At 37.6% G+C, this 26,959-nt stretch overlaps 1 protein-coding gene across 1 annotated transcript; it reads left to right on the top strand.

Moving 5' to 3' along the window:
* The first annotated feature begins 679 nt into the window (after nt 1-679).
* LOC114354368 (elongation of very long chain fatty acids protein 4) lies at nt 680-5,768 on the top strand. Its single transcript, XM_028306723.1, has 6 exons — nt 680-902; nt 1,912-2,102; nt 2,855-2,989; nt 3,677-3,782; nt 4,293-4,429; nt 5,279-5,768. Exons 1-6 carry the CDS (start codon nt 842-844, stop codon nt 5,513-5,515), a joined length of 867 nt encoding a protein of 288 aa, XP_028162524.1. The 5' UTR covers nt 680-841; the 3' UTR covers nt 5,516-5,768.
* The last annotated feature ends 21,191 nt before the right edge of the window (nt 5,769-26,959 follow it).

Genomic DNA, 26,959 nt, shown 5'->3' with positions numbered 1-26,959 from the left:
TATTTATTAGGACGAATTAATATTTATGTAGGTATACCATGATTGATACTTTTGGAGTCGGTGCAGGCAAACTTTACATGTTTCATAATCTTGGCACCGACTCCAGAAGTATCACTCATGGTATACCTACATAAATATTAATTCGTCCTAATAAATAAGTACGTAATTAGTAATTATTTTTCAACTTTTTAGTGTAGGTTTTTTGGAGTCGGTTTTATTTTTTTTTATAAATTTTTTTTCTAGATACTCGTACATAGATATACAGAGGGCCTAGTGTGAGTTTTCATCAAACGCGCTCACTAGTGAACACGTCAAAAAATTACATTAAATGTATGACGGATTGTACGGCGCACATATTGCGAAACGTTCAAAAACTAAAATTTTCATACATTTTTTAAACGCGCTCACTCAATCTCAGGTTTGAGAGTCACGGCCCTAAAGAGGTGACCTATCGAATGTTATTTTGTATTACCTAATCAATCACCCATTAAAAACTCGTTGATTTAATTAAAAACGTCGTGGTCGGCTCTGATTGGGCTAGGCAAGTAATTTATTCTATTTTTAAAATGAATCATGAAATGTACATTTAAAAGTTCGGACCTTCTGCATTCGCTTGTATTATAAAAACAATGTATCGGTGGTAGAAAAAATAGCATTTTATACCAGTTTTAATTCACAATGACAATGCTTTCATTCCTGATGAATATTCTAACTAATTACTTATGTTGACCCTTGGCTAAGTTTAGTTTAATTGAAGTAGTCACAAGGAAAAGGTGGTTTCATATAAATATTATTTATTAGTTCAATTTTAATTAGTATTAGTGAGATTTGAAGACTCCCCATGGCGGCGATTTTGCTAAAAGCATGGGAAGGGTATACATTTTTGTTTGAAGAATTACCTGGTAAGTTTATGATAAAATATTTATAAGATATTATAACCCATTAATAATGTCCTAGTTCAACCACTGGATTCCCACTGGGTCCGTTACATGTCGACTGTTTAACTTTCTCCGGGACAAACTTGACCTTCGCTGGTTGGGTATTGGCGGTCAAGCTGTAGATCCTGGCTACACAATAGTTGCAGCGGTAGCAATAGTTCCATAATAGAACTAGCTTACGGGACAGGGGACACAATACGGCGTAGAACCCTTTTAAATTTGTATTACCTGTCCCGTCCTACCCTAGAAAATACCAAAGGCCCACACTAGAATTCGCAATCAGACCTTTCCTATGGTTCGTCTGGGGTATTTGCGATTGTTAATAGGAGTTATGGACTAAACTATGGCATGTTTGACCATTAAGAAAGATGAAAATGCGTATTTGAGTACCGGACTTTTACTGCGCAACAATTTTTACTTGCGGCTTAAGTAGGTACATATTAACTTAAAGCAAGCACCAATTAACAAAGTTTTTACAAAAGTTAAATAATAAAGTTAAAGATCTTTATCATTAATGTACTTGTACTTTCAAGATACAACTTAAAAACTTCAGAATCCTAGACGATGTTTGCTAGCAACGTTCCATCTCATCAACATTTGTATCGTAACTCAATTGCAGAAAAGATATAGCAGAAGCTAGTAAATCTAAGTAAAATTATTTTGTCATCTCATCTCACTCATCACAAGATTTTCTTTACATTGTATTGAATTCTTATTGACTATTATTGGCAGTTGTCTTACACCAAGTTGCCGCCAATGGCCGTGCCAACGTTGGTCGGTACTTTCGTGAGGCGTCCACACGTTGGTTACACCATTTAGGATTCAACCGACACGCGTCGGTCAATTCCCAAAGCTTGCTCCAACGTTGGTGCATTGGAACCACCATTCTAGAGACACACCCTGGACAAGTGGCGTTGGGACCAATGTTGGAGCCAACTAGTGGAGCCGGCCTAATACATATTTTTAATTTCAGATCCACGCACAAAACCATGGCTCCTCGTTGCCAAACCCTACCAAGGGCTCATAATTCTTGGACTCTACCTCATGTTTGTCCTGAATTGGGGCCCCAAATGGATGAAAGACCGCCCACCTTTCAACCTTGATAAAATATTAATAGTATACAACGGAATCCAAGTTATTTGCTGCCTGTACCTATTCCTTGGTGTAAGTTTCCGGCTCGATTTGCATTGAATTGGCTAATTTGTATTTCATTCGATATTGATGGATAAGTAATTAGTTTTGCTTTAGTAAAAGTTGCAACTTTAAGAGACGCAAATCGTTATTGACTAATAAATGTTACATTTGTGGTAGTTTTAATTTCATAATCGCTTCGCTGTCCTTTTAGTAAGTAACTTACGCCCGTATTCACAAACATTACTATGAGGTCTCACAGTGTGCGAGGATGTACATTGTACACACGAACCAATCACAGAGATCTCTATTCAACGCTGTGCTATCGATTTTCTACTACACTTAAGCAAGCATCGTTTGTAAATAGGGCATTAGAAATGTAGCAAAATGACAATTAACTTGAGCCTCATAAAATATGTATCAATTTTTTCTCAATTTCGTTTATGAGTGTTTTGTATTACCACCTTAGGGAAAAGTCTTTTATTCACTTTGATATTTGTTTTGTTATTATTACATAATTTTTGATATTTCAGTCAGAGTAAATTCAAATGAATAGGTCATCTTCATAGAAACGCACCCAGCGCGGTTTGTATGTGAGCGCGCGCCTATACGTATGCGGCGCGCACGCACACACTGACAAAATTCGGGGCAACTCACCGCTAATCAACGCTAAATTTTGTCAGCGTGTGCGTGCGCGCCGCATACGTATTGGCGCGCTCACATATAAACCGGGCTAGGCCGTTTCTATGAAGATGACCTACTCATTTGTATTTACTCTGTTTCAGTCAATAAATTACTGGCTTTGGGAGTATCGATATCTGTGTGAGCCGGTCGACTTCTCGAATAGTGCAAAAGCTGTTAGAGCCGCCAAATTGGTCTACTTGTATTTCTTGCTCAAGGTTATTGACCTTTTAGACACGGTAAGTTTTAATAAATTAATAATAAATAAATATAATATTAATTTTAGGAAAAATATTATACATTGAGTTAAAATAGGACTGATAAGGCCGTTAGGGCAGAGAAGTTCTCGAGTGACTAGCACGGATCGGAACTGTGGGCAGACCTCCCACTAGGTGGACCAACGATCTTGTGAAGTACCTGGATGCAGGCACCGCAGTACCAGTAGTTGTGGAAATTCTTAGGGGAGGCCTTTGTCCAGCAGTGGACGTCATTTGACTGCAATGAACGAGTTACCCCAATTCGTAATTACCGTTGGGTAGAGCCTAATGCGTTGTTTTTGTATTTGTCAATAGGCTAGTTTCCTAAGAAAAACCTTTTAAGTTGTTTTAGTAATTGGATACAAATTTTTTAATTGTCAATCAAACAAATAATTACGAAGTTATGCTATGCGTTGAAGTTCCGCGTGAAGTGCCACCTTTCAAGCACTCCTTGACGTCACACGTTTGAACTTTGGCGTGCTATATTTCTTTAAATTTTCATTACTTTAAAAAAGTGAAAAATATGTGTCGAGTATTTCTTAATAAGTTAACTGACGGACTAATTCAAACTCTTGCTTTTTTACCAAGGGAATCCCTCGTCCCTGTACCTACATAAGTTTAAAGATAAGCTACAGAATATTTCATTAATATAAAGTTTGTATTTTCCAGGTATTTTTTGTTCTGCGCAAGAAATTTAACCAAGTATCCTTCCTACACGTGTACCATCATACTGGGATGGTGATGCTTATATGGGGAGCTGTATCCTATTACCCAGGTATGTCATGGTTGGCATACAAAACATTCAGTTTTTTTATAACGATTGTATTCTGAAGCAATGTAGGCGAAGAGTTTTGTGCTCCTGCAGTAGATATTTAAGAGACATTTTTCCCATGCTGAAACTCTCAATGTGCTAAACTTATTCTTTAGTTAAACGTTATCCGACGATGGTAACATCAGCCCTAAGTAAGCTAATTTAACCTTAGGGTCAAATGACTTCAAACCTTTGCAAAGATCCAAGATTAATGAATAGCAATAAAGTTCACTCTACATTTTAGTTAGAAAACGTTTGTATCGGAGAAAGAAAAGGGCTGTTTTTAGGATTTTCCCGGAAATTATTCGAAAATTTCACGCCATAAAAACCATCCTTGGACTTCAACAAACATATTTTAAAAAGAATTGGTAAAACTGGTCCAGGTGTTGTTGAGTTTTGCGCTTACCGACTCATTTTGAGATTTATTTTTATATTATGGAAGATTGTAACTGAAAATACATCTTTAACTTGCAGGCGGCCATGGAACACTCGTTGGTGTCATCAACTCGTTCGTGCATGTTGTGATGTATTCCTACTACTTACTGACTGTGGCCTACCCGTCTGTTAAGAAATCTTTATGGTGGAAGAAGTACATCACACAACTCCAAATTGTAAGTTTTTCCTGCTATACGTGATTCTTCTTTAAATTTTGACGTAATTTTTATCGCACTAAAAACTTTTACAGATGATTTACAAAATAATAGAGTTTTTATTACCAGAATGAAGTTGTTTTCGAGATACCTATTGATAAATCTATAATGGTGTCAAATACTCAATTAACCTTGGGTAACTTTGAACAGAAAAAAAAATATAATTATTATCATCATCATCATCATTTCAGCCATAGGACGTCCACTGCTGAACATAGGCCTCCCCCAATGCTTTCCATGTTGATAGATTATTATTATAGTGTATTATTTTTCCCTTATTCCCTTAGTTTTTCAAAGTTACCTTGCAATTCAAAGTTAATGTCCATGGTGACTGTAGGTACGGAATAGAATAATAGCCCAACGGTGAAGATGTCTTACTGGCAAACTCGAGTACAGAGGAACGATTGTACAACTTAGGCCCGAATCATAAATGATCGAATTACGATTGACCAAACAAATAACTTCTAAACCCTAAAACCCATAGAAAATAATTGAACAAATATAATACAAAAGATATGCAAATGACAGAGGTATAAAATAAAAAAATAAAAAATTACGATTGATTTTATCCCGAATAATTTTTGACCGAAAATACGTGTACATGCTCGAATAACGGTTGCTTGAATTTACTATTGACCTAATTCATAATTTGGGCGTTGTACAATCCAGAGGTACGCTGGTTCAAACCCGGCCGCCACTAGACAAACTGTGGTGCAATGGTGATCGCAACACAAGCAAAATAATTATTTAGATTAACAAGAGAGATTAACGTAGCTATTATTCTTGTTACTTAGCTAAATGTTTTTCCAGGTCCAATTCTTCTGGTGTGTGGTCCACATGGGCCTCATAGTCTTTAAGCCGGACTGCGCCTACCCTCGTTGGACAGCAGCCGTCTTCCTGCCCCAGAACCTCTTCATGCTAATCCTCTTCATAGACTTCTACATCAAGACCTATATAAAGAAACCCAAAGTCTCGAATGGTGTCAGTCTATCCAGTTCAATTCAATTGAATGGTGCTAACGGTGTCAGTAAAGAACATACTAATTAGTTATAAGAAATAAGTACATGTTAAATTTTTTTTAATGGATTGTGTCGAGAAAAGATGGACTTTGAAATGTAAATATAAATTAATGGCGGCGCATGAAAAAAAGAAAAAAACTGAAACAGAAGATTAAAATCAAGGGATAAATCAGTTACCTGTTTAATATGATGTGTACTCAAATTAGTGACGTAACGCTATGAGTACGAAATCTAATTTGTTATCTTTTCCCTGAGGGCTGTGTGAGTTTACATCAAACGTCGGGGCGACCTCACTAGAAAGCGCGTTAAAAAAATGTATGAAAATTTTAGTTCTTGAACGTTTCCTCTGGGGGCGCTGTAAAATCCGTCATACATTGTAATTTTTTTACGCGCTCACTAGTCAAGACGTTTGCTGTAAACAGTCTCACACTAAGCCCTCCCAAAAAAGCAATCCCAAAAATGATAACTATTTGAAAGAATGGTAATGCAGTTTCATTTAGTTGTTCCACTAAAAAAAATAATGCGGTCATCAGTACATAAATGTCTACTATGGTCAAAAATAATTTGAAAATTCAACAGTTTTAGGTCACTGGTTTGTTTGATGTGTTGAGTTTAGGGTTACTGATATTTATTTTATTTATTGATATTGCGTTGAATTTATTCCGATTTTGAAGAAATTAAATTTAGAGCAAGATTTTCTTTTATTTCTCTTACATTCACTCGTTGTATTAAAGAGTATACCTATCCTACAAAAACACACTTTTGTACCTTACAGCCATATTAATCTTCCTGTAACAGTACTTCAATCCTTTTATGGTTTACAAAGATTCTTGACTTAAAAGTTAAGAAACTTGATGAAACAAAGGAACATGACAGAGTCCGTTACTTTCCTTTTGCTGTGCTCCATATTTAGAAAACATTAGAAACAATTGAAGAAAGAGAGCAAACTTAACAAAAGCAATGACTGTTTATTATTAAGCAGACGCTAATATTAATTGTCGCTGACATAGCCCAACGGATTAGCAAGCTGAAGTGGCAATGGGCAGGGCACATAGTACGCAGAACTGACGGCCGATGGTTGGAGTGGAGGCCACGTGCCAGAAAGCGCAGCGTAGGACGTCCACACTCATAAGGTGGACCGACGACTTTATAGAGGCAGCATGGAGGCGCTGGAAGCAGGCCGCCACCAACCGGCCATTGTGAAAATCATTGGGGGAGGCCTATGTTCAGCAGTGGACGTTCATTGGCTGAAATGATGAATATTAAATTACTCATATGAACAAAATGGATACATTATTTTTATGGATTCCTTTAGGTTNACGACAGCACGCACTAATCTCTAATTCGGCGCACATTTACACCATGTTGGGAACTAATTATACGTTCTACTCATATCACTCTAGGAGCTACTTTCCAGCTGGAGTAACGTACACGCCCCTTTTAGCCTCATTCGTTAAACGATCATGGAGACCTTTTGTCACCTTTAAAGGCGAACTTAACGTTCGTTAAGTTCGCAAAGTAGAGGCAAAAGGGAGGATTTGACTAACACTTACACGCATAGGCATACTTATTTCTTCCCTTATTATATTTTTCCTTTCTTACTTTCAACACCCATGGTTGCCGAATAAAATCATTCAATCATTATTGACGAATTCCACTTTGAGCACCCGTTCAAATAGCACCTGCACGAATACACCTGGCCTATTCCCAAAATATCAATAGGTGCTCTAAGTGGAATAGGCCAGGTGCTATTTGTGCAGGTGCTATTTGGGCGGGTGCTCAAAGTGGAATACGTCAAATCATTGCATTCGAATCTCAAATCTTCCAATCAAATCGTTTCCCAATTCTGCAATCATTTTCAATCCTATGAAAGTAGCGTTTTCTTCGTGTTCACACAAACTACAGTAATTGCTGTAGTTTGGCCAGAGCGAGCGGTTTAGTGATTCTCTAGGCGGGCGGCCAAGCTATTTGCGAGTTTACACGGTTAGATGTTGACTTGGTTTTGATAGAATTGAGTGTAGATAAGAACCAGCATTAGTTTTAAATTGTACTTTGATACGTAAAACTTTTTATTTAAATTGTTTTTGTACAACAAAGAATGCAGTCAAGACATTCGTTCGTTCGTTCGTTTCAGCCGAATGACTCTGCTGGACAAAGGCCTCCCCCAAGGATTTCCACAAAGACCGGTCCATAATTATATATATTAGTGTGTGATGAGTAGGAGGCAAGTGTGCAAATTTTTGATAAAGGCTGTGCTCACAAATGATTTGTTCATGGTCATAAACTATTTTCCTTCTCTCCCTAAAAATTCTTTTTAAAGGCATTTGTTGGTAAGTAAGTAACAGTAGATAGATCAGAAATGAGGAGATCCGCAGGAGAACCAAAGTGACCAGAATCGCTAAAATTTAGTGGCAGTGGGCGGAGCACATAGCTCGCAGAGCTGATGGCCGCTGGGGCAGAAAAGTTCTCGGGTGGCGACCACGAGCCGGAAGCCGTAGTGTGGGTAGGCCTCCCAATGGGTGGACCAACGATCTGGTGAAGGTCGCGGGAGGCGCCTGGATACCGGCGGCGCAGGACCGGTCTTTGTGGAGATCCTTGGGGGAGGCCTTTGTCCAGCTGTGGACGTCATTTGACTGAAACGGACTAGCGAACGAACGAAATAGTAGACAGTGCAAATCGGCCGTGTCGCTAGTCAGAATTATAATTTTTAACTATTATGAGTATTTATAGATGAATGCATTCAACCAGACGATACATTTGGATACGTGACGAGTGCAAACTATTTATGTCTTTATGAATGATATCACATCATTAGGCTTAGGTTAAATAAACTGTTAGTTCCTCTGCAAAAAGACTATTTTGCTGTTTAAGGAAAAGGTTGAAGAACAAGGCAAACACTTTCTAGTTCTATGTCATGTATTTTTTTTATTCTACACGTAAAAGATTGGCACTCCTTCGTCGATTGAATTCCCACCTGGGAAAACACGTTACAAGAGGATTTGCATTTTAAGTGGAGTAGGTACCTAACAACACCTTATGCATTTGTGTTGGTTTATGCTGCATTTATATTACATTCAAAGATAGAGTCTTAGAGCTAATAATCAATTTATTGTCAGATTTCCGCTAAATCCACTAACATCAAATTCCAACACCTTAATTTCGAACTCCTCCTATGTTCTTCTGATTAATTTCGTTGCGGGTCCAATGACAGCTTAACTTTCCCCCGGGACAAACTTGACCTTCATTGGTTGGATTTTGTCGCGGTCAAGCTGTAGATCCTGGCTACACAGGAGTTGCAGTGGTGGGAACGAGAGGTGGGAATAGTCCCGATCCAATTGGGTAGGCTTTGAAGCCAATTTTGGTGCACAAGTTTGACATCAATCAAGAGCTAATATGTATATGCTTAGAAGCATATTTAAACTACTGAAACTGTTCACCTTCTGATTTATATTAGCGCTTGGAGTCTGAAGTGCCTTTGTTTCATGATCATCCTGATCGTTTCAGCCACAGAACGTCCGTCGTCCACTACTTATTATAGGCCTTCCCCAATGATTTCCAGGTTGGTCGGTATGAAACGACACGCATCCAGCGTCTTCCTGCTACCTTTGGTAATCTGCCTAAGTAACTACTAGTAGTTTAGATATAAAAATAAAAATTAGATATGCAATCACAATAATAATAACTCTGTTTACATTCACAAATAAGTCAAAGGGCGTTTTTCCTATTATAAACAAAAGAAACTACAACGCAGTTGTAACATGTTGTTGATGTTGTTTTATAGCCGTACTTAACTTTAAACTCCAGTTTATATTCCTGTTAATTCCGTTTTGTTACCTAGTTTTATTTTTCCTTTGGATTCTTTTCCCCGCTATAACGTTGGATTTTAACAGTTCGTAACTTTACTAGTCGTGGACCGAGTTTCGTACCAATATGCAATGACTCCATATTAAAAGAACTCGGCATCAGACAGCGCCTATCACCCACGGTTCAGTCACGCATTTTGACCTTCTTCGGCCATGCATCTCGGCGCAGTAATGACTCCATAGAGCATCTCGTAGTGCAGGGAAAAGTTGAGGGCACAGGACCACGTGGTAGACAATGAGATGGACGGACCAGATCAAGGCCGCAACTAAGTGCTCGGTTAGCGAAAGTACCCGGAAAGCTGCAGTCCGCAAGGAATAGCGCCGTATTACGAGGAACATCAATCTGAATCGTGATTCACAATGATGACCACGACCACTCTGACAAGAGTGTACCGACTAAGAAAAAGAACAACTTTATCACTATAGGTATACTTAACTCAGTCAGTGCCTGAGGTATGGGAGCGGCACGGGAGGGTAATTTTGTGACCGTCAAACGTCATCATCATCATCATTTCAGCCACAGGACGTCCACTGCTGAACATAGGCCTCCTCCAATGACTTCCACATCGCACGGTTGGTAGCGGCCTGCATCCAGCGCCTTCCCGCTACCTTTATCAGGTCGTCGGTCCACCTTGTGGGTGGACGTCCCACGCTGCGTTTTCCGGTAAGTGGCCTCCATTCCAGAACCTTGCTGCCTTGTGCCGTGTGGGGACGGCCGTAAAGAATACCATTCCCCACCGCCAACAGGAGGCGTGTCGTAAGAGGCGACTAAATCCTGTAGCACGAGATGGGCAGCAGCGTCTACGTGCGAAACCTTATAAAAAACTGCGCTCGCCAACCCGCCTGCCAAGCGTGGCGAGTATTGGCAACTCCCCCCCCCCCTGATGAACGGCAGAGCGTCAAACGTCAGCTAGACTTCNGGTTTATTACACTATTTTGTAATCAAAAAACAAAGTTCGGTCGATGGCCGCGCGAAAAAAAAAAGACGCCACCTTCCATACAAAATCTGGCATTGCCCTTTATATGCTCTATCTAAATATATGTTTAAAAGGAGAAACTGACTGACTGACTGACATATCAACGCACAGCCTAAACGGCTAAACGTAGGCACTTGAAATTTGGAAGGGACGTAGCTTAAGTACCGTAGAGGTGCAATAAGAAAGGAATTCCCGAAATTCCCACGGGAACGGGAATTAGCGGGAAAATCTTTTATTATGAAAAATTTAAACCGCTTAAGTTAGACGCTTGAAATTTGGCATGCAGGTACCTTAGTAAACTTAAAGCTTATTCACAACAGGATATTGCAAAATTCCCGCGGGAACGGGAGTTAGCGGGAAAAAGCATTTGTATGAAAAAATCTAAACTGCGTAAGACAGATGAAGGGGGTAAAACGGGATCCACGCGTACGAAGTCGCGGGCGGCCGCTAGTCAAGTCATAAATGTACATAAATTCCCTTTCGTGCCGCTCGCATACCTCAGGCACTGGCTGAGTTTAGCGCAAGACCAATAAATAATGTTAGCCCTTCAAAAGGTTCAAGCCCTGCGAATCGAGACAATATAATAGTGATCAATTATTACGCGACCGCTTGGGGTTTGATGGGTTAAGGGTTTTATGGAATAAAAAATATTTTTTCCTTTGCCAAATGGAAAATAAAATGTTTTTACTTAAGCATTCGGCAAATAATTTTCCCGTGCCCGTAATAAATATTTTCCCCAAAAAGTTATTTTATTCTAATGGATTTTTTATGGACCAACAAAATTGTTGACTACCATCATGAAAAGTATTCAAAAGTTAAAATTAACTACAAAAACTTCGTTCTTTAATTAAAGTACAAACAATCAAGTTTTTGGTCTTGTAGAGTCAGCTATACCAAAATATAAGCTAATATTTATTATCTTTCAGTCTTGTGTCACCCTTATTAGCATTTACTAAAAGACACGCCAAATTCGCGACCAAACGTAATCACGACATTGATATTCACCGAAACCCTACAACAACTATTTTAGGGGTTCGCGACTTACTGTTTCAACCACTTTACGAAAAANCTATGTTCAGCAGTGGACGTTCATTGGCTGAAATGATGAATATTAAATTACTCATATGAACAAAATGGATACATTATTTTTATGGATTCCTTTAGGTTCCTTTTTAGGTTCTGATAAATACAGCCCCTTTTAGCCTTATTCGTTAAACGATCATGGAGACCTTTTGTCACCTTTAAAGGCGAACTTAACGTTCGTTAAGTTCGCAAAGTAGAGGCAATAGGGAGGATTTGACTAACACTTACACGCACAGGCATACTTATTTCTTCCCTTATTATATTTTTCCTTTCTTACTTTCAACATCTATGGTTGCCGAATAAAATCATTCAATCATTATTGACGAATTCCACTTTGAGCACCCGTTCAAATAGCACCTGCAAGAATACACCTGGCCTATTCCCAAAATATCAATAGGTGCTCTAAGTGGAATAGGCCAGGTGCTATTCATTCAGGTGATATTTTAGCGGGTGCCAAAGTGGAATACGTCAAATCATTGCATTCGAATCTCAAATCTTATCCAATCAAATCGTTTCCCAATTCTGCAATCATTTTCAATCCTATGAAACTAGCGTTTTCTCGTGTTCAAACAAACTACAGTAATTGCTGTAGTTTGGCCAGAGCGAGCGGTTTAGTGATTCTCTAGGCGGGCGGCCAAGCTATTTGCGAGTTTACACGGTTAGATGTTGAATTTGTTTTGATAGAATTGAATGTAGATAAGAACCAGTTAGTTTATAGATAGATCAGAAATTAGAAATCCGTAGGAAAACCAAAGTGACTGACACTTAGCTCGCAGAGCTGATGGCCGCTGGGGCAGAAAAGTTCTCGAGTGGCGACTACGAGCCGGAAGACGTAGTGTGGGCAGGCTTCCCACTAGGTGGACCGACGATCTGGTGAAGGTCACACGAGGTGCCTGGATGCGGGCGGTGCAGGACCGGTCTTTGTGGAAATCCTTGGGGGAGGCCTTTGGAGTGGACGTCATTCGGCTGAAACGAAGGAACAAAAAAGTAGATACGTAGTGCAAAGCAGCCGTGTCGCTAGTCAGAATTATAATTAACTATTATGAGTATTTATAGAAGAATGCTTTCAACTAGACGATGCATTTGGATACGTGACGAGTGCAAACTATTTAGGTCTTTATGAATGATATAAATTCATTAAAGAATTTAGGCTTAAGTAAATAAACTGTAATTCTTCAGTAAAAGGACTATTTGTGTGTTCTATAAGGGAAAGGTTGAAGAACAAAGCAACACTGCTCAGTTTTCATCATCATCATCGTCATCATTTCAGTCATAGGACATCCACTGCTGTACATAGGCCTCCCCCAATGCTTTCCACGTTGATCGATTGGTAGCGGCCTGCGTCCAGCGCTTCCCTGCTACCTTGTTGGTGGACGTCTCACGCTGCGTTTTCCGGTACGCGGCCTCCATTCCAGAACCTTGCTGCCCCATCGGCCGTCAGTTCTGCGTACTATGTGCCCTGCCTATTGCCACTTCAGTTTGTTAATCCGTCAGGCTATGTCAGCGACTTTAGCTCAATTTTATGTCGTGATAATTCTTTATTCTACACGTAAAAGAGTGGCACTCCTTCGTCGATTGAATTCCAACCTGGGAGAATACAGTACAAGATAATTTGCATTTTAAGTGAAGTACCTAACAATACCTTATGCATTTGTGCTGGTTTATGCTGCATTTCTTCTTCTATATATTATATAAAAGAAAGTCGTGTTAGTTACTCCACTTATAACTCAAGAACGGCTGAACCGATTTAGCTGAAAATTGTCAGGGAGGTAGTTTAGAGCCAGGAGAAGGACATAGGATACTTTTTATCCCGTTCGAAATAAAAAAAAAAGTCTGCTTATTTATTGCCATTAAGGCGGAACAAAGTTCGCCGGGTCAGCTAATATACTATATTCAAAGATAGAGTCTTAGAGCTAACAATCAATTTATTGTCAGATTTCTGTTAAATCCACTAACATCCAATTGGGTAGGCTTTGAAGCCAATTTTGGTGCACAAGTTGACATCAATCAAGAGCTAATTTGCTTAGAAACATAATTAAACTACTAAAACTGTTAACCTTCTGATTTATATTAGCGCTTGGAATCTGAACTGCCTTTGTTGGATCATTCTGATCGTTTCAGCCACAGAACGTCCGTCCACTACATAATATAAGCCTTCCCCAATGATTTCCCGATTGGTTGGTTTGAAAAGACATGCATCCAGCATCTTCCTGCTACCTTTGGTAATCTGCCTAATCACACATAATCACACATAGGTGTGGGCCAGGTAATTAGTTTAGATTTATAATGTAGATAAAAATAAAATAAAAATTAGATATGCAATCACAATAATAATAACTCTGTTTACATTCACAAATAAGTCAAAGGGCGTTTTTCCTATTATAAACAAAAGAAACTACAACGCAGTTGTTACATGTTGTTGATGTTGTTTTATAACCATACTTAACTTTAAACTCCAGTTTATATTCCTGTTAGTTCTGTTTTGTTACCTAGTTTTATTTTTCCTTTGGATTCTTTTCCCCGCTATAACGTTGGATTTTAACAGTTCGTAACTTTACTAATCGTGGACCGTGTTTCGTACCAATAACTCCATATTAAAAGAACTCGGCATCAGACAGCGCCTATCACCCACGGTTCAGTCACGCATTTTGACCTTCTTCGGCCATGTATCTCGGCGCAGTAATGACTCCATCCTACTAGGTGGACCGACGATCTGGTAAAGGTCGCGGGAAGAGCCTGGATGCGGGCAGCGCAGGACCGTTCATTGTGGAAAACCTTGGGGGAGGCCTTTGTCCAGCAGTGGACGTCATTTGGCTGAAACAACAATGACTCCATAGAGCGTCTCGTAGTGCAGGGACAAGTTGAGGGCACCAGACCACGTGGTAGACAATGAGATGGACGGACCAGATCAAGGCCGCCACTAAGTGCTCGGTTAGCGAAAGTACCCGGAAAGCTGCAGTCCGCGAGGAATAGCGCCGTATTACGAGGAACATCAATCTGAATCGAGATTCACAATGATGACCACGACCACTCTGACAAGAGTGTACCGACTAAAACGAAGAAGAACTTTACAAATCAACCGCTATGCTTGTCACTCTAGGTCTAGCACTTAAAACTCAGTCAGTGCTTAAGGTATGGAGGTATGGTATGGCACGGGAGGCTGATTTTGTGCCCGTCCGAGACTTCAGATTTATACAGGGTGACTGGAACTGAACCCGCCATAGCTAATACGCGTATAGAGGAGGTCATTTGCTAATTATGGAACCCTACTTTCTATGACTAAAGTTTTATAGTTTAGGAGATATGTCAATTTTTATACTTTTTTTAGATTTTTCCGAAGTTCATTGGCAATCCATTTTCACCATTAGCTTTTTTTAAATCGAATTCAAACTTTAATTTTTTATCGTGGTTTGTACTTTTGTTGAACTTTGGCGGCTCGTGGCTAGTTATTCAATCATTATCTGGATCTGAAATTTATTTTATTTAACTAAAAGTTTATTCGATATTAGTATCAAATTAAAAAATGGGTTAAAATCATGCGAGAAAAAAATTTAAGCAGTTTTTATGTGAAATTTCGGAAAAATCTGAAAAAAGTTTAAAAATTGACATATCTCCTAAACTATAGAAAGTAAGGTTCAATAATTAGAAAATGACCTCCTCTATACGCGTATTAGCTATGGCGGGTTCAGTTCCAGTCACCCTGTATACTCTGTCAAGTCATAAATGTCAATTCCCTTCCGAGCCGCTCGCATACCTCAGGCACTGGCTGAGTTTAGCGCAAGACCAATAAATAATGTTAGCCCTTCAAACGGTTGTCAAGCCCTGCGAATCGAGACATAATAGTAATCAATTATTACGCGACCGCTTGGGGTTTGATGGGTTAAGGGTTTTATGGAATAAAAAATATTTTTCCTTTGCCAAATGGAAAATAATATGTTTTTATTTAAGCATTTGGCAAATAACGAAGTACGATATAATTTTCCCGTGCCCGTGATAAATATTTTCCCCAAAAAGTTATTTTATTCTAATGGATTTTTTATGGACTATAAAAATTGTTGACTTCCATCATGAAAAGTATTCAAAAGTTACAAATTAACTACAAAAACTTCGTTCTTTAATTAAAGTACAAACAATAAAGTTTTTGGTCTTGAAGAGTCAGCTATACAAAATATAAGCTAATATATTTATTATCTTTCAACCTTGTATCACCCTTATTAGCATTTACTAAAAGACACGCCAAATTCGCGACCAAGTAATCACGACATTGATATTCACCGAAACCCTACAACAACTATTTTAGGGGTTCGCGACTTACTGTTTCAACCAATTCGCGGAAAATTCTTTGAACGTTTTCCAACATTTTTCCTACTTCAACCGTTTTAAATTAGAGCATAGGTCNGGGTTCGCGACTTACTGTTTCAACCACTTTACGAAAAATTCTTTGAACGTTTTCCAACATTTTTCCTACTTCAACCGTTTTAAATTAGAGCATAGGTCGTCCTGACGCTGAATGTGGGACACAGAGGCCTGACACGGCTGTATTTTAACCCTAACATGTGTTAATGCAATTATACCACGCGTTCATCACCTGATGCGGTCTTGGGAGCCTCAAGACTTCGCGTTCGCGCGGAAACTTCGAGTATGAGCGATGCTCATTTGTTTTTGTTTTGTACAGCCCCGAATGTGTTACCAATGTTGTAGGTTGGACTTAATCAAGTAAAGCAATGTCCCCGCAAAATAGGACGACAGACGTCTCGGCTAGCCTATGTCTTTTACATCGCGTGCTAGGTTTCGTTGTGTTCGCCGCCCGGTCGATAGCACTGCAGTACTAAACTGTATTCCGTGGTTGGCGCACGGTGACGCGTCCCGGAGGAAAGCCGGCATCACGAGCGGTGAGTTTTGCTTTTCAGTTTTCAAATATCGAATGCGGCATTTGGAATTTATTAGCGGCCAGTTTTTAGAAGTCAATTTCTGTAATAATGTTTATTGTTAGTGTTATCTTTTTAAAAAGAAAGGGTGGTTTTTATGACATCGGAATTTCCTGCCAGTAATTAACTCAACCTTTTTATAAGTTCAGTTATTAGTTTTAGAAAAATTAAAATCGGAACTTTTCCTTTGTGTCCCTAAGGAAAATGTTGTATAACGTTCGGTTTGTTCTGTAATGTACTTACTTCTATAATTAGTGCCGGCATATTCAAACTTTCTATTGATTTAGGGCTTAAAGTATTATACTTATGATTATATTGATTATAGAAGGCTTGAAACTGAATTAAATAACTTGTAATTGTACTGAAAACCCTCGAAGGTAAGTTAGCTCTCCATTTTGTAAACACCTTTCAGATGTTAGGTAACTTTTCATAACCTAGCTGTAGAGTCCTGAAATCAATGAAAATTTCAATTTTCACTAAAAGGCCAACCTCAAAGTTAAATGCGTTTTAATCCAGATTTGTAATTCTGAATTACGTCCAAAATGTAAATAATTCAAATGGATAAATTTGAATGTTCATTGTATTACAAATTAGTTTGTTTCTGTTAAATGAGTTAATGAAAATCCAATGTGAAATTATGGCTAAGTTTTTTTTTAATGTAGAGTCAATGTTTTCGAAGTTACATAACGCTTTCATACTAATCAGGAATGAGGTGGGCTATATAAATTTGCTGCTAGTTATAAGATTTATTTATTTATTTAATAGGACAACCAACAAAATTTATGCGTAGGTAATTGTTTGAATAATATGTAGAAATATTGTTATTTACGGTAAATACCTTAATTATTAATTTGAAAGATGTCTGAACGTCATCACATTCTGTGAGCTTTTTTATGTCAATATGAAACAATTTTAAATAAGTATAGCACTCACACATTCGTTGTGTTCAATTATTGTTGTATTATGTATTTGAGAAAAATCTGATTCAGGATTCATTTTTCTTTCCTTTGGGTGGATAGATTTGGGTCTGTGTGTAGAATCTTACTGCCTTTATTTATCTATTTAGAACTTACCATGCATATAACACTGTAGATAAGGCGGACTTAATGCCAGTCGGCTTTCTTCTCCAGTCAACCTTTATGATCTAAGATCGAAAAACAACGAAAATCAACTTGGGTCCTTTTTCACACGCGTGCGAACTTATTAATGCAACTTATTTAAAAGTAATATAGAAATGGGAAATCAGGGTGCTATACTAGAACAAAAAACATAATCCTCCTTCTGGCGTAGTCGGGTAAAAATCAATGTAGTGGTTTTAGTTAGGTAATCCCTTTCAAATTGAAAGAGCCCTAATTTATATTCATGAAAAGGGTGAATTCGTACATAGTAAGTCTTTTATTTAACTAGCTGGTTAGGTTATCAAGCTACCGCAGCTACGGTGGAAGATTTGAATCCCACAGTAATGTGACGAGTCTCTACATTTATAACTAGAGTTATAGACGTTAATGAAATGTAATAATCTATACTAATATTATAAATGCGAAAGTAACTCTGTCTGTCTCGCTTTCACGCCTAAACCACTAAACCGATTTCGATGAAATTTGATATAGGGATAGTTTGAGTCCTGTCAAAGGACAAAGGATAGTTTTTATCCCGGTTTTTGAAACAGGGACGCACGCGATGAAGTTTTTCTGTGACAGTCAAAATTCCATGCGGGCGAAGCCGCGGGCGGAAAGCTAGTATTTTACATAAATGTTACTTTAGTCTATCTTTCCATCAGTTATTACAATATCCGCCTAGATGGAAACTAACTTTGATAAATTAAAAAGAAATTCAATTTGGTGTGATATTTCAAGGCGAGAGTGAATAGGCACTTACAGGGCAGATATGTACCATCCTTGACTGCATCTCACTTAACACCAGGTGCGATTGCGGTCAAATACCTGTCTTGTCTTGCATAAAAAAAATTGAAAACAACAGTTTTTGTTTACTTCAGTTATTTCGACTAATCCAAGTAAAAAACAATTTTTAAGCTTTTCAGTTCGAATGAAGGCTTCTATTTACAGCTCTTTGCGTGAATTACAATATAATAGTCGATTTTAAGGGCAGATACGCCCTAACTACTGTTGATCGGCTCTTATCGGTGGGTCGTTGACCTACATAAGTACTTTAAAAGCCTTTCCTTATTTATTATTTACAAATTCGCTTTTTTTGTGTGAGCCTGCTTCCTTAAGTGTTTCTTTTTATTAAAATAACAACAAATGGGTATGATGTAGGTACCTACAGCTGTTATGGTTGAAGAATGAAGCTAGCTTCAGTTCGCGGGTTTGCATGGATTTACTTTTTCTTAGCACCAGCCCATAATGTTATCCCGCAGTGGTGGTAGAGCAAGCTATATTTGGGACGTGTATACACGCACTGAAAAAGGCCTGAGTAGGTACCTACTAAATAAAAGATTATATTTGTTTTGGGTAAGACATGTTCTATTTTACAACGCGGCCATTAAATAAAAAATAATTTATCTTTTACTACTAGCTGATAAAGTCGATTTAATTGTACTTTTATTTACAATCAGGTGATCTGTCTGCTTGTTTGTCTCCTGTACCATAAAAAACATAAATCATAAAATATTATTGGTAATTGAACATTTTAAACTACCTAAGACTTTAATATTAAAGAGTCATGTCTGACGCCTATGATGATTATGACCACAGGTTAAGTTGCACTAATTAACTTTAACAGTAACATTAACGATTTCCGGTGTTTTTGTATGGATGGTTCTGACAGAATTTTGATGTTTGTTGAAATTAAAGTAAGATGGTGCAACCCGGCTTTAGAGTTTCCAACTCACTCGAAAGAGTAAGAAAAAGTTTTTTTTATTAAAAGATGCAATATTTTCAACGATTACAGACTCTTTGGTGCAAACGGTTGAGTCACTAACAAGTTTTTATAAAATAACTGCCAGTATCCGCAAATGCGCCTACGCCTGCTTTATTACACGTTGCGTCTGAACACTTTTACAGCAAATCCAATATACAGGGTGATTCAACTACAGTTCTATTATTTACTTAATTTTGAACTAGAAACATTGTTAGTACAAGTAATGAGATTTTAACCTTCGTATACCCGCGCCAAAAAGCATTACACATATACCCGCGCACGGTCTCTCAGACCGAAAGTTGAGCTCGTGTTTTATAGTATAATTGTGTACGGTATTGTACTATAATTTGCTTTAAATTATACGTTAAGGTATTCATTGCATAAAAAAATTAAAACAAATTTTATATTTATAGATATTTTGGTTTAATAAGCCTTTAAATCAGACTTAAAATTTACACAAAATTTTACATCAGTCTAAATTTAATAACAAAAATAAACTTTTTTTTCTTTTGAAGCCTAAAAAATTACTATAAAATATAATAAATGGAAGTATCCTTAGTAATATAAAAGAACAAAACAGTATTTATCACTAGTGGTTTCAGTGGAATAATAACCGGAACATACCATAACTTCATGCTCGTATAATGACAAAAATACTTTTTGCATGTGACAAATCACCGTTTTGCTCAGAATCGGTGTTCTTCTCCTGCACTTCTAAATCATCCACCACCTCATCACTGTCACTTTGGTCATCATAGTTGGAGTCCGAATCTTCACATTCTAACAGCGCCCTTATCCTTTCTTCGTTCATTATAACGACAAAAATGGTTAAAACAAATTAATAATAATAAAATACAGTTATACTTAATTGATATGAAACGCCACTAAAATATGACAATGCATTTTATTGAGTAATATTGTAAAATAAAACAATAGTAACATACCTGAAGTAGTTACACGTATACCCGCGTCGGTCTCACAGACCGAATAACAGCAAAAAGTGACACACATACACTTGGCAGCAGCGATCGCCCAACACTAAATAATGGCAGGCCACAAATCATGAAGCTACTAAAAACCGCAAAGTCATAGAGTTAATACTTTTTGAAAAAACTTCGAATTATTAGTTCGTCGGTCTGAGAGACCAACGCACGGGTATAGGAAGGTTAAACATAGGAACAATTTTATTGTAATCAAATTAACAACGTAAACATAGCATTTTTATTTATATTAAAGTTTTCTCCATTATCAGGCGATAACTTTTATTGCTAAATTTCTCCTTGCATCCAACTTATGTGATAGCAACACGATGTGAACGCGGCATTATAATTTCAGAGCGTTTTCACATTTAGGCGATTTAGCAGAGCGACAAACGCGCGACAGACACGCTGCCGAAAATTTCATACTGTTTGACAGTGGATGCATGCCTTCACATTATAAAAACGCCACTGCCGCGCTGTTGTCGCGCTTCTAACGCCCTAATGTGAAAGCGCTCTAATCATCATCATCATTTCAGCCGTAGGGCGTCCACTGCTGAACATAGGCCTCCCCCAATGCTTTCCATGTTGATCGATTGGTAGCGGCCTGCGTCCAGCGCTTCCCCGCTACCTTTACGATGTCGTCGGTCCACCTTGTAGGTGGACGTTCCATGCTGCGTTTTTCGTTACCCGGCCTCCATTCCTGAACCTTGCTGCCCCATTTTCCGTCAGTTCTGCGTACTATGTGCCCTGCCCATTGCCACTTCAGCTTGCTAATCCGTCGGGCTATGTCAGCGACTTTAGTTCGTTTATGGATCTCCTCATTTCTGATTCGATCTCGCAAAGAAACACCAAGCATAGCCCTCTCCATAGCAGCGGTGAACAGTTTCGGAGATAACATCTCCCTGCCTAACTGTGTTAGTGTCAAAGCGCTCTAAACGTATGACAAAATGTTGGCTAAAGTCTAAAGACGCATAAAACTCACGCCATCTGTGCTTGAGGCTTTAAACTTCCAAAGCCTACATTCAGCAATGTATTACCTCCTTTATCAGGATGGATTTTGTCACCCTGCCCTACAGTAATGTAAAAAGGTATAGGCTATTTTCTGCTCTTCACGGTCAGATCTGTGTGTTATATTTTCTGTCCTCTGTACTTTCAGTTTGGTTAAAACTATTTTCTATGATAGGCTGTTGATAATGGTTTCCGAATACTATTGAGCCAATTACTTTATGTCACGGTGATATTGTGTCTTGAGCGTAAGAGATGCCATAGACTTTGTATTAATTCTGAATACCTAGTAAGTAATATAATAGCTAAATTAGTCTTCCAAACTAAAGTCAGACTTAGCACGTGCCCAGTAAATGTTGAATGAGCAAACAAATCGGCACGTTTAATGAATAATGTTTCGGCAATTGTCCTTGAGATTCTAATTAACAAATTGAATTTGACTTCGAATGGTCACTGGGGTGCCTCTGTAATTATTTTTGCTTGTATCAACCTGGAAAATGTACGCTTACTATTATTGTGTTTCTATCCACGTGAATTTCTATCAAGATATTTAATTGAAAATCCGTTCTATTGGACAGACCAATTTATTGACGGGATTGGATAGCTATTAAGGATTTCATCATAAATTGGATTATGAAGTGCCTCAATTTTTATGTTAAATAATAAGTATTTAATTTTATTTTAGAGGACCAAGTTACTTTTATTTTGTTGTAAGAAATATTATGGCGCTAAATTGGTTTTTGCTCAGTATACCTACTTACTATGCATTTGTGAGGATTTGTGAGGATTTGTGAGCATTTGTGAGGATTTGTGAGCATTTGTGAGCTATGGCGCAAAACGGTGTAAATGAAATTCAAATCCTCACAATATTTTCAGTTCAGAATTGTCAGAAAAAATACTTGAAGATGCAATGACAAGCAATATTTCTCGACAGGACCTTATGAAAGGTATAGTGTTGATAGATCTATCGTTCGTTTGTTCGTTTCAGCCGAATGACGTCCACTGCTGGACAAAGGCCTCCCACAAGGATTTTTCACAAAGACCGGTCCTGCGCCGCCCGCATCCAGGCACCTCCCATGACCTTCACCAGATCGTCGGTCCACCTAGTGGGAGGCTTGCCCACACCACGTCTTTCAGCTCGTAGTCGCCACTCAAGATTTTTTCTGCCCCAGTAGCCATCAGCTTTGCGAGCTATATGTCCAGCCCACTCCCACTTGATTTTAACGATCTGGGGGCTATGTCAGTCACTTTAGTTCTCCTGCGGATCTCCTCATTTCTGATTCGATCTCTCAGGGAAACTCCGAGGCATATAGAATAGAATAGAATAGAATATTATTTAATATAGAATAGATCTATCCTGAAATAAATCAAAATGTCGTCAATGACACCATTTTGGTCATGACGCATTATGACTACTATACGAGAGTACTTTACACGAAACACGATCTAATCTGCATTGAATGAAAAGTGGAGGAAGGTCTTGTTACACAAAACTATTATTAATTAGACATTAGTTCACATTTAAATAAGGTAACACATCAACTAAAAGATTAAATCTGTTTTAATCAATAATCAATTTTTAATACAAAATGAAAATAAAAATTCGAAAGTGACTCTATCAAGAACACAAAGGTTCCTAAATTTGAATCTTCAGATTCAAATTTCAAAAACAATAAGTTTCAGTGTCCACTTATGCACACTAGTTGCTAGTTGGCACCAAAAGCGAAAAGGCTAATCACTCGCCAGTGGTTTTGGCGGCTAACTGGTGAGCACTCACTCACTGGCTTGAAAAGGTAAATTAATTGTGGATGTTTGACCAAAAGAAATTGACGCACTTTATTAAACTTCATAATTGAATTTACTACTAATAAGCAAACGGTAAGGTTGCTTGAAGTTTTAATCATATTATGAGGGTATTCCCATTTCCCATTTGAAAACAAAGGCCAATCTTTTTAAAATAATTGCAGTACCTGACTCACTGCAGTTGAATTATTTTTCCAAAAACTTTCACGGTCACATAAGTTAGAACACTGCAATATCCGTGACATTGATACTTTAGACACGAATGTTAAACTTTGTATATTTCTTAATTAAGCCTTTGGCTCTATCATTTTGTTGATTTGATTTAGTCAGAAATTGTAAAAATTATGTAATGAAAAGCATAATTGAAAAAATTTCTGATTAAATAATGCATAATATGGCAAAAACACAAAAGAACTTTGAGAAGTTGCGCTTAGCAAACTCATTTTACATTAGGATTATATTTTTTACTAACAAGAAGCTTTAATACAGCACCAAAAAGTTTTTTTTTTAAAGGAAACCGTAACAATTTTTTCCTTGTAAAGAAAAGCAAACCTGTCTTTAGACATATAGACTAAGAGCNCCATAGTAACAAATGCTAAGGCGGACGTATTCTGTCAGCATACAGCACTTTTTTTTTAATTGGCCGACACTTTTGATTTTGAACAAAAAATGTATGAATAGTCGATGACTTTTAGATCTCAAATACTCGACGCACAGTGGAGCTACGGCTTCGGTGCCATAGTAACAAATGCTAAGGCAGACGTATTCTGTCAGAATACAGCACTTTTTTTTGTTGGCCGGCACTTTTGATTTTGGACCAAAAATATATGAAACGTGGATGATGTCCTTTCTCCTTGCATCCAACTTATGTGATAACAACAAGACGTGAGCGCGGTGTTACGATTTCTTAGAGCGCTATTACATTAGGGCGTTAGAAGCGCGACAGTAGCGCGGCAGCGACGTTTTTATTATGTGAAGGCATGCATCCGCTGTCACATAGTATGAAATTTTCGGCAGCGCGTCTGTCGCGCGTTTGTCGCGCTTCTGACGCCCTAATGTGAAAGCGCTCTAAACGTATGACAAAATGTTGGCTAAAGTCTAAAGACGCATAAAACTCACGCCATCAGTGCTTGAGGCTTTAAACTTCCAAAGCCATTCAGCAATGTATTACCTCCTTTATCAGGATGGATTTTGTCACCCTGTCATACATGAATGTGAAGGTATAGGCTATTTTCTGCTCTTCACCGTCAGATCTCTGCGTTATATTTTCTGTCCTCTGTACTTTCAGTTTGGTTAAAACTATTTTCTATGAAGTATTATAGAAAATATGAACAATAGTTCATAATGGCTTCCGTATTAGGTACTAGGACCTATTACTTTATGTTACGGTGATGTGTTTTGAGTGCAAGCGATGCCATAGACTTTGTATTAATTCTGAATACATAGTAACATAACAGCTAAATTAGTCTTCCAAACTAAAGTCAGACTTAGCACGTGCTCAGTAAATGTTGAATAACCAAACAAATCGGCACGTTTAATGAATAATGTTTCGGCAATTGTCCTTGGGATTCTAATTAACAAATTGAATTTGACTTCGAATGGTCACTGGGGTGCCTCAGTAATTATTTTTGCTTGTATCAACCTGGAAAATGTACGCTTACTATTATTGTGTTTCTATCCACGTGAATTTCTATCAAGATATTAAATTGAAAATCCGTTCTATTGGACAGACCAATTTATTGACGGGTGTGGATTGGATAGCTATTAAGGATTTCATCATAAATTGGATTATGAAGTGCCTCAATTTTTATGTTAAATAATAAGTATTTAATTTTATTTTAAAGGACCAAGTTACTTTTATTTTGTTTTAAGAAATATTATGGCGCTAAATTGGTTTTTGCTCAATATACCTACTTACGAGTACTATGCATTTGTGAGGATTTGTGAGCATTTGTGAGGATTTGTGAGCATTTGTGAGCTATGGCGCAAAACGGTGTAAATGAAATTCAAATCCTCACAATATTTTCAGTTCAGAATTGTCAGAAAAAATACTTGAAGATGCAATGACAAGCAATATTTCTCGACAGGACCTTATGAAGGGTATAGTGTTGATAGATCTATCGTTCGTTTGTTCGTTTCAGCCGAATGACGTCCACTGCTGGACAAAGGCCTCCCACAAGGATTTTTCACAAAGACCGGTCCTGCGCCGCCCGCATCCAGTCACCTCCCATGACCTTCACCAGATCGTCGGTCCACCTAGTGGGAGGCTTGCCCACACCACGTCTTTCAGCTCGTAGTCGCCACTCAAGATTTTTTCTGCCCCAGCAGCCATCAGCTTTGCGAGCTATATGTCAAGCCCACTCCCACTTGATTTTAACGATTCTGGGGGCTATGTCAGTCACTTTAGTTCTCCTGCGAATCTCCTCATTTCTGATTCGATCTCTCAGGGAAACTCCGAGGCATATAGAATAGAATAGAATAGAATATTATTTATATAGAATAGATATATCCTGAAATAAATCAAAATGTCGTCAATGACACCATTTTGGTCATGACGCATTATGACTACTATACGAGAGTACTTTACACAAAACACGATCTAATCTGCATTGAATGAAAAGTGGAGGAAGGTCTTGTTACACAAAACTATTATTAATTAGACATTAGTTCACATTTAAATAAAGTAACACATCAACTAAAAGATTAAATCTGTTTTAATCAATAATCTATTTTTTGTACAAAGTGACACTAAAAATACGAAAGTGACTCTATCAAGAACACAAAGGTTTTAGAATTTGAATCAGAAGTTTCTAATTTCGAAAACAATAACTTTCAGTGCGCACTTTTGCATACTAGTTGCTAGTTGGCACCACAAGCGAAAAGGCCAGTGGTTTTGGCGGCTAACTGGTGAGCACTCAGTCACTGATATGAAAAGGTAAATTAATTGTGGATGTTTGACCAAAAGAAATTGACGCATTTTACTTATTAAAAAAACATTAATTTCTTTTACGAACTTAATATTAGGAAATGGTGATGTTGCTTGAATTTCGAAGTTTTAACCGTGCTATGCGATATTCCTATTAAAAAAATAAACTTTTTAAAATCATTAAGGTCATTGCAGTACCTGATTCACTGATGCAGTTTAATTATTTTTCCAAAAACTTTCACGGTCACTTAGGTTAGAATACTGCAATATCCGTGACATTGATAGGTACTTTAGACACGAATGTTAAACTTTGTATATTTCTTAAAATGATACCATTGCAAGCTTTAAGCCTTTGGCTCTATCATTTTTTTGATTTGATTTAGTCGGAAATTGTAAAAATTATGTAATGAAAAGCATAATTGAAAAATTTTCTAATTAAATAATAATTAATTTTCTGATTAAATAAAACACAAAAGAACTTTGAGAAGTTGCACTTAGCAAGTTCATTTTAAATTAGGATTATATTTTTTACTTACAAGAAGCTTTATTGCAGCACCAAAAAGTATTTTTTTTTAAAGGAAACCGTAATTATTTTTTCCTTGTAAAGAAAAGCAAACCTGTGTTTAGACATAGTTAATAATTGCAAATAAGTACATACTCGTATTACTGTAGCTAGTAAAATCTATTAATATACAGCTGTAGTCTAAGTGGTTATGGTTAATGAGATTGCATGTATTAGGGTTCCCCAGGGAACGGCCATATGTCACAATACGATGGAATGCAAAGGACATTGCATTTTATTTCCTATTCCTACGTATTTAATGGTGATTATTCTTTGATGTTTATTTGCAATGGACGAGTAATTTTCCGCGCTAAGTTAGCATTCCATGAATGCAATTATTTCTATGTATAATTATTGACATTTGTAGGTAATTTTAAATATTACAAAGTTTTAGTGGCCGGACGCACCTTAATTCGTGGAACTTTTAATTCTTCTAATCAAAAAACGTTTGGCTGCAAAAAAGTC

The sequence above is a fragment of the Ostrinia furnacalis genome, unplaced genomic scaffold, assembly GCF_004193835.3.
Source record: "Ostrinia furnacalis isolate ACB-3 unplaced genomic scaffold, ASM419383v2 OfSCF2047, whole genome shotgun sequence".
Lineage (NCBI taxonomy): Eukaryota > Metazoa > Arthropoda > Insecta > Lepidoptera > Crambidae > Ostrinia > Ostrinia furnacalis.
Note: the sequence above shows the minus strand (reverse complement) of the source record. Positions and strands in the feature narration are given on the sequence as shown.

Excerpts from the sequence above, each read along its gene's own strand:
- LOC114354368 (XM_028306723.1), top strand. The coding sequence starts at position 842 with ATGGCGGCGATTTTGCTAAAAGCATGGGAAGGGTATACATTTTTGTTT. Across the intron at positions 2,990-3,676 it reads TTATTGACCTTTTAGACACG|GTATTTTTTGTTCTGCGCAA; the intron begins GTAAGTTTTAAT and ends TGTATTTTCCAG. Across the intron at positions 4,430-5,278 it reads ACATCACACAACTCCAAATT|GTCCAATTCTTCTGGTGTGT; the intron begins GTAAGTTTTTCC and ends ATGTTTTTCCAG.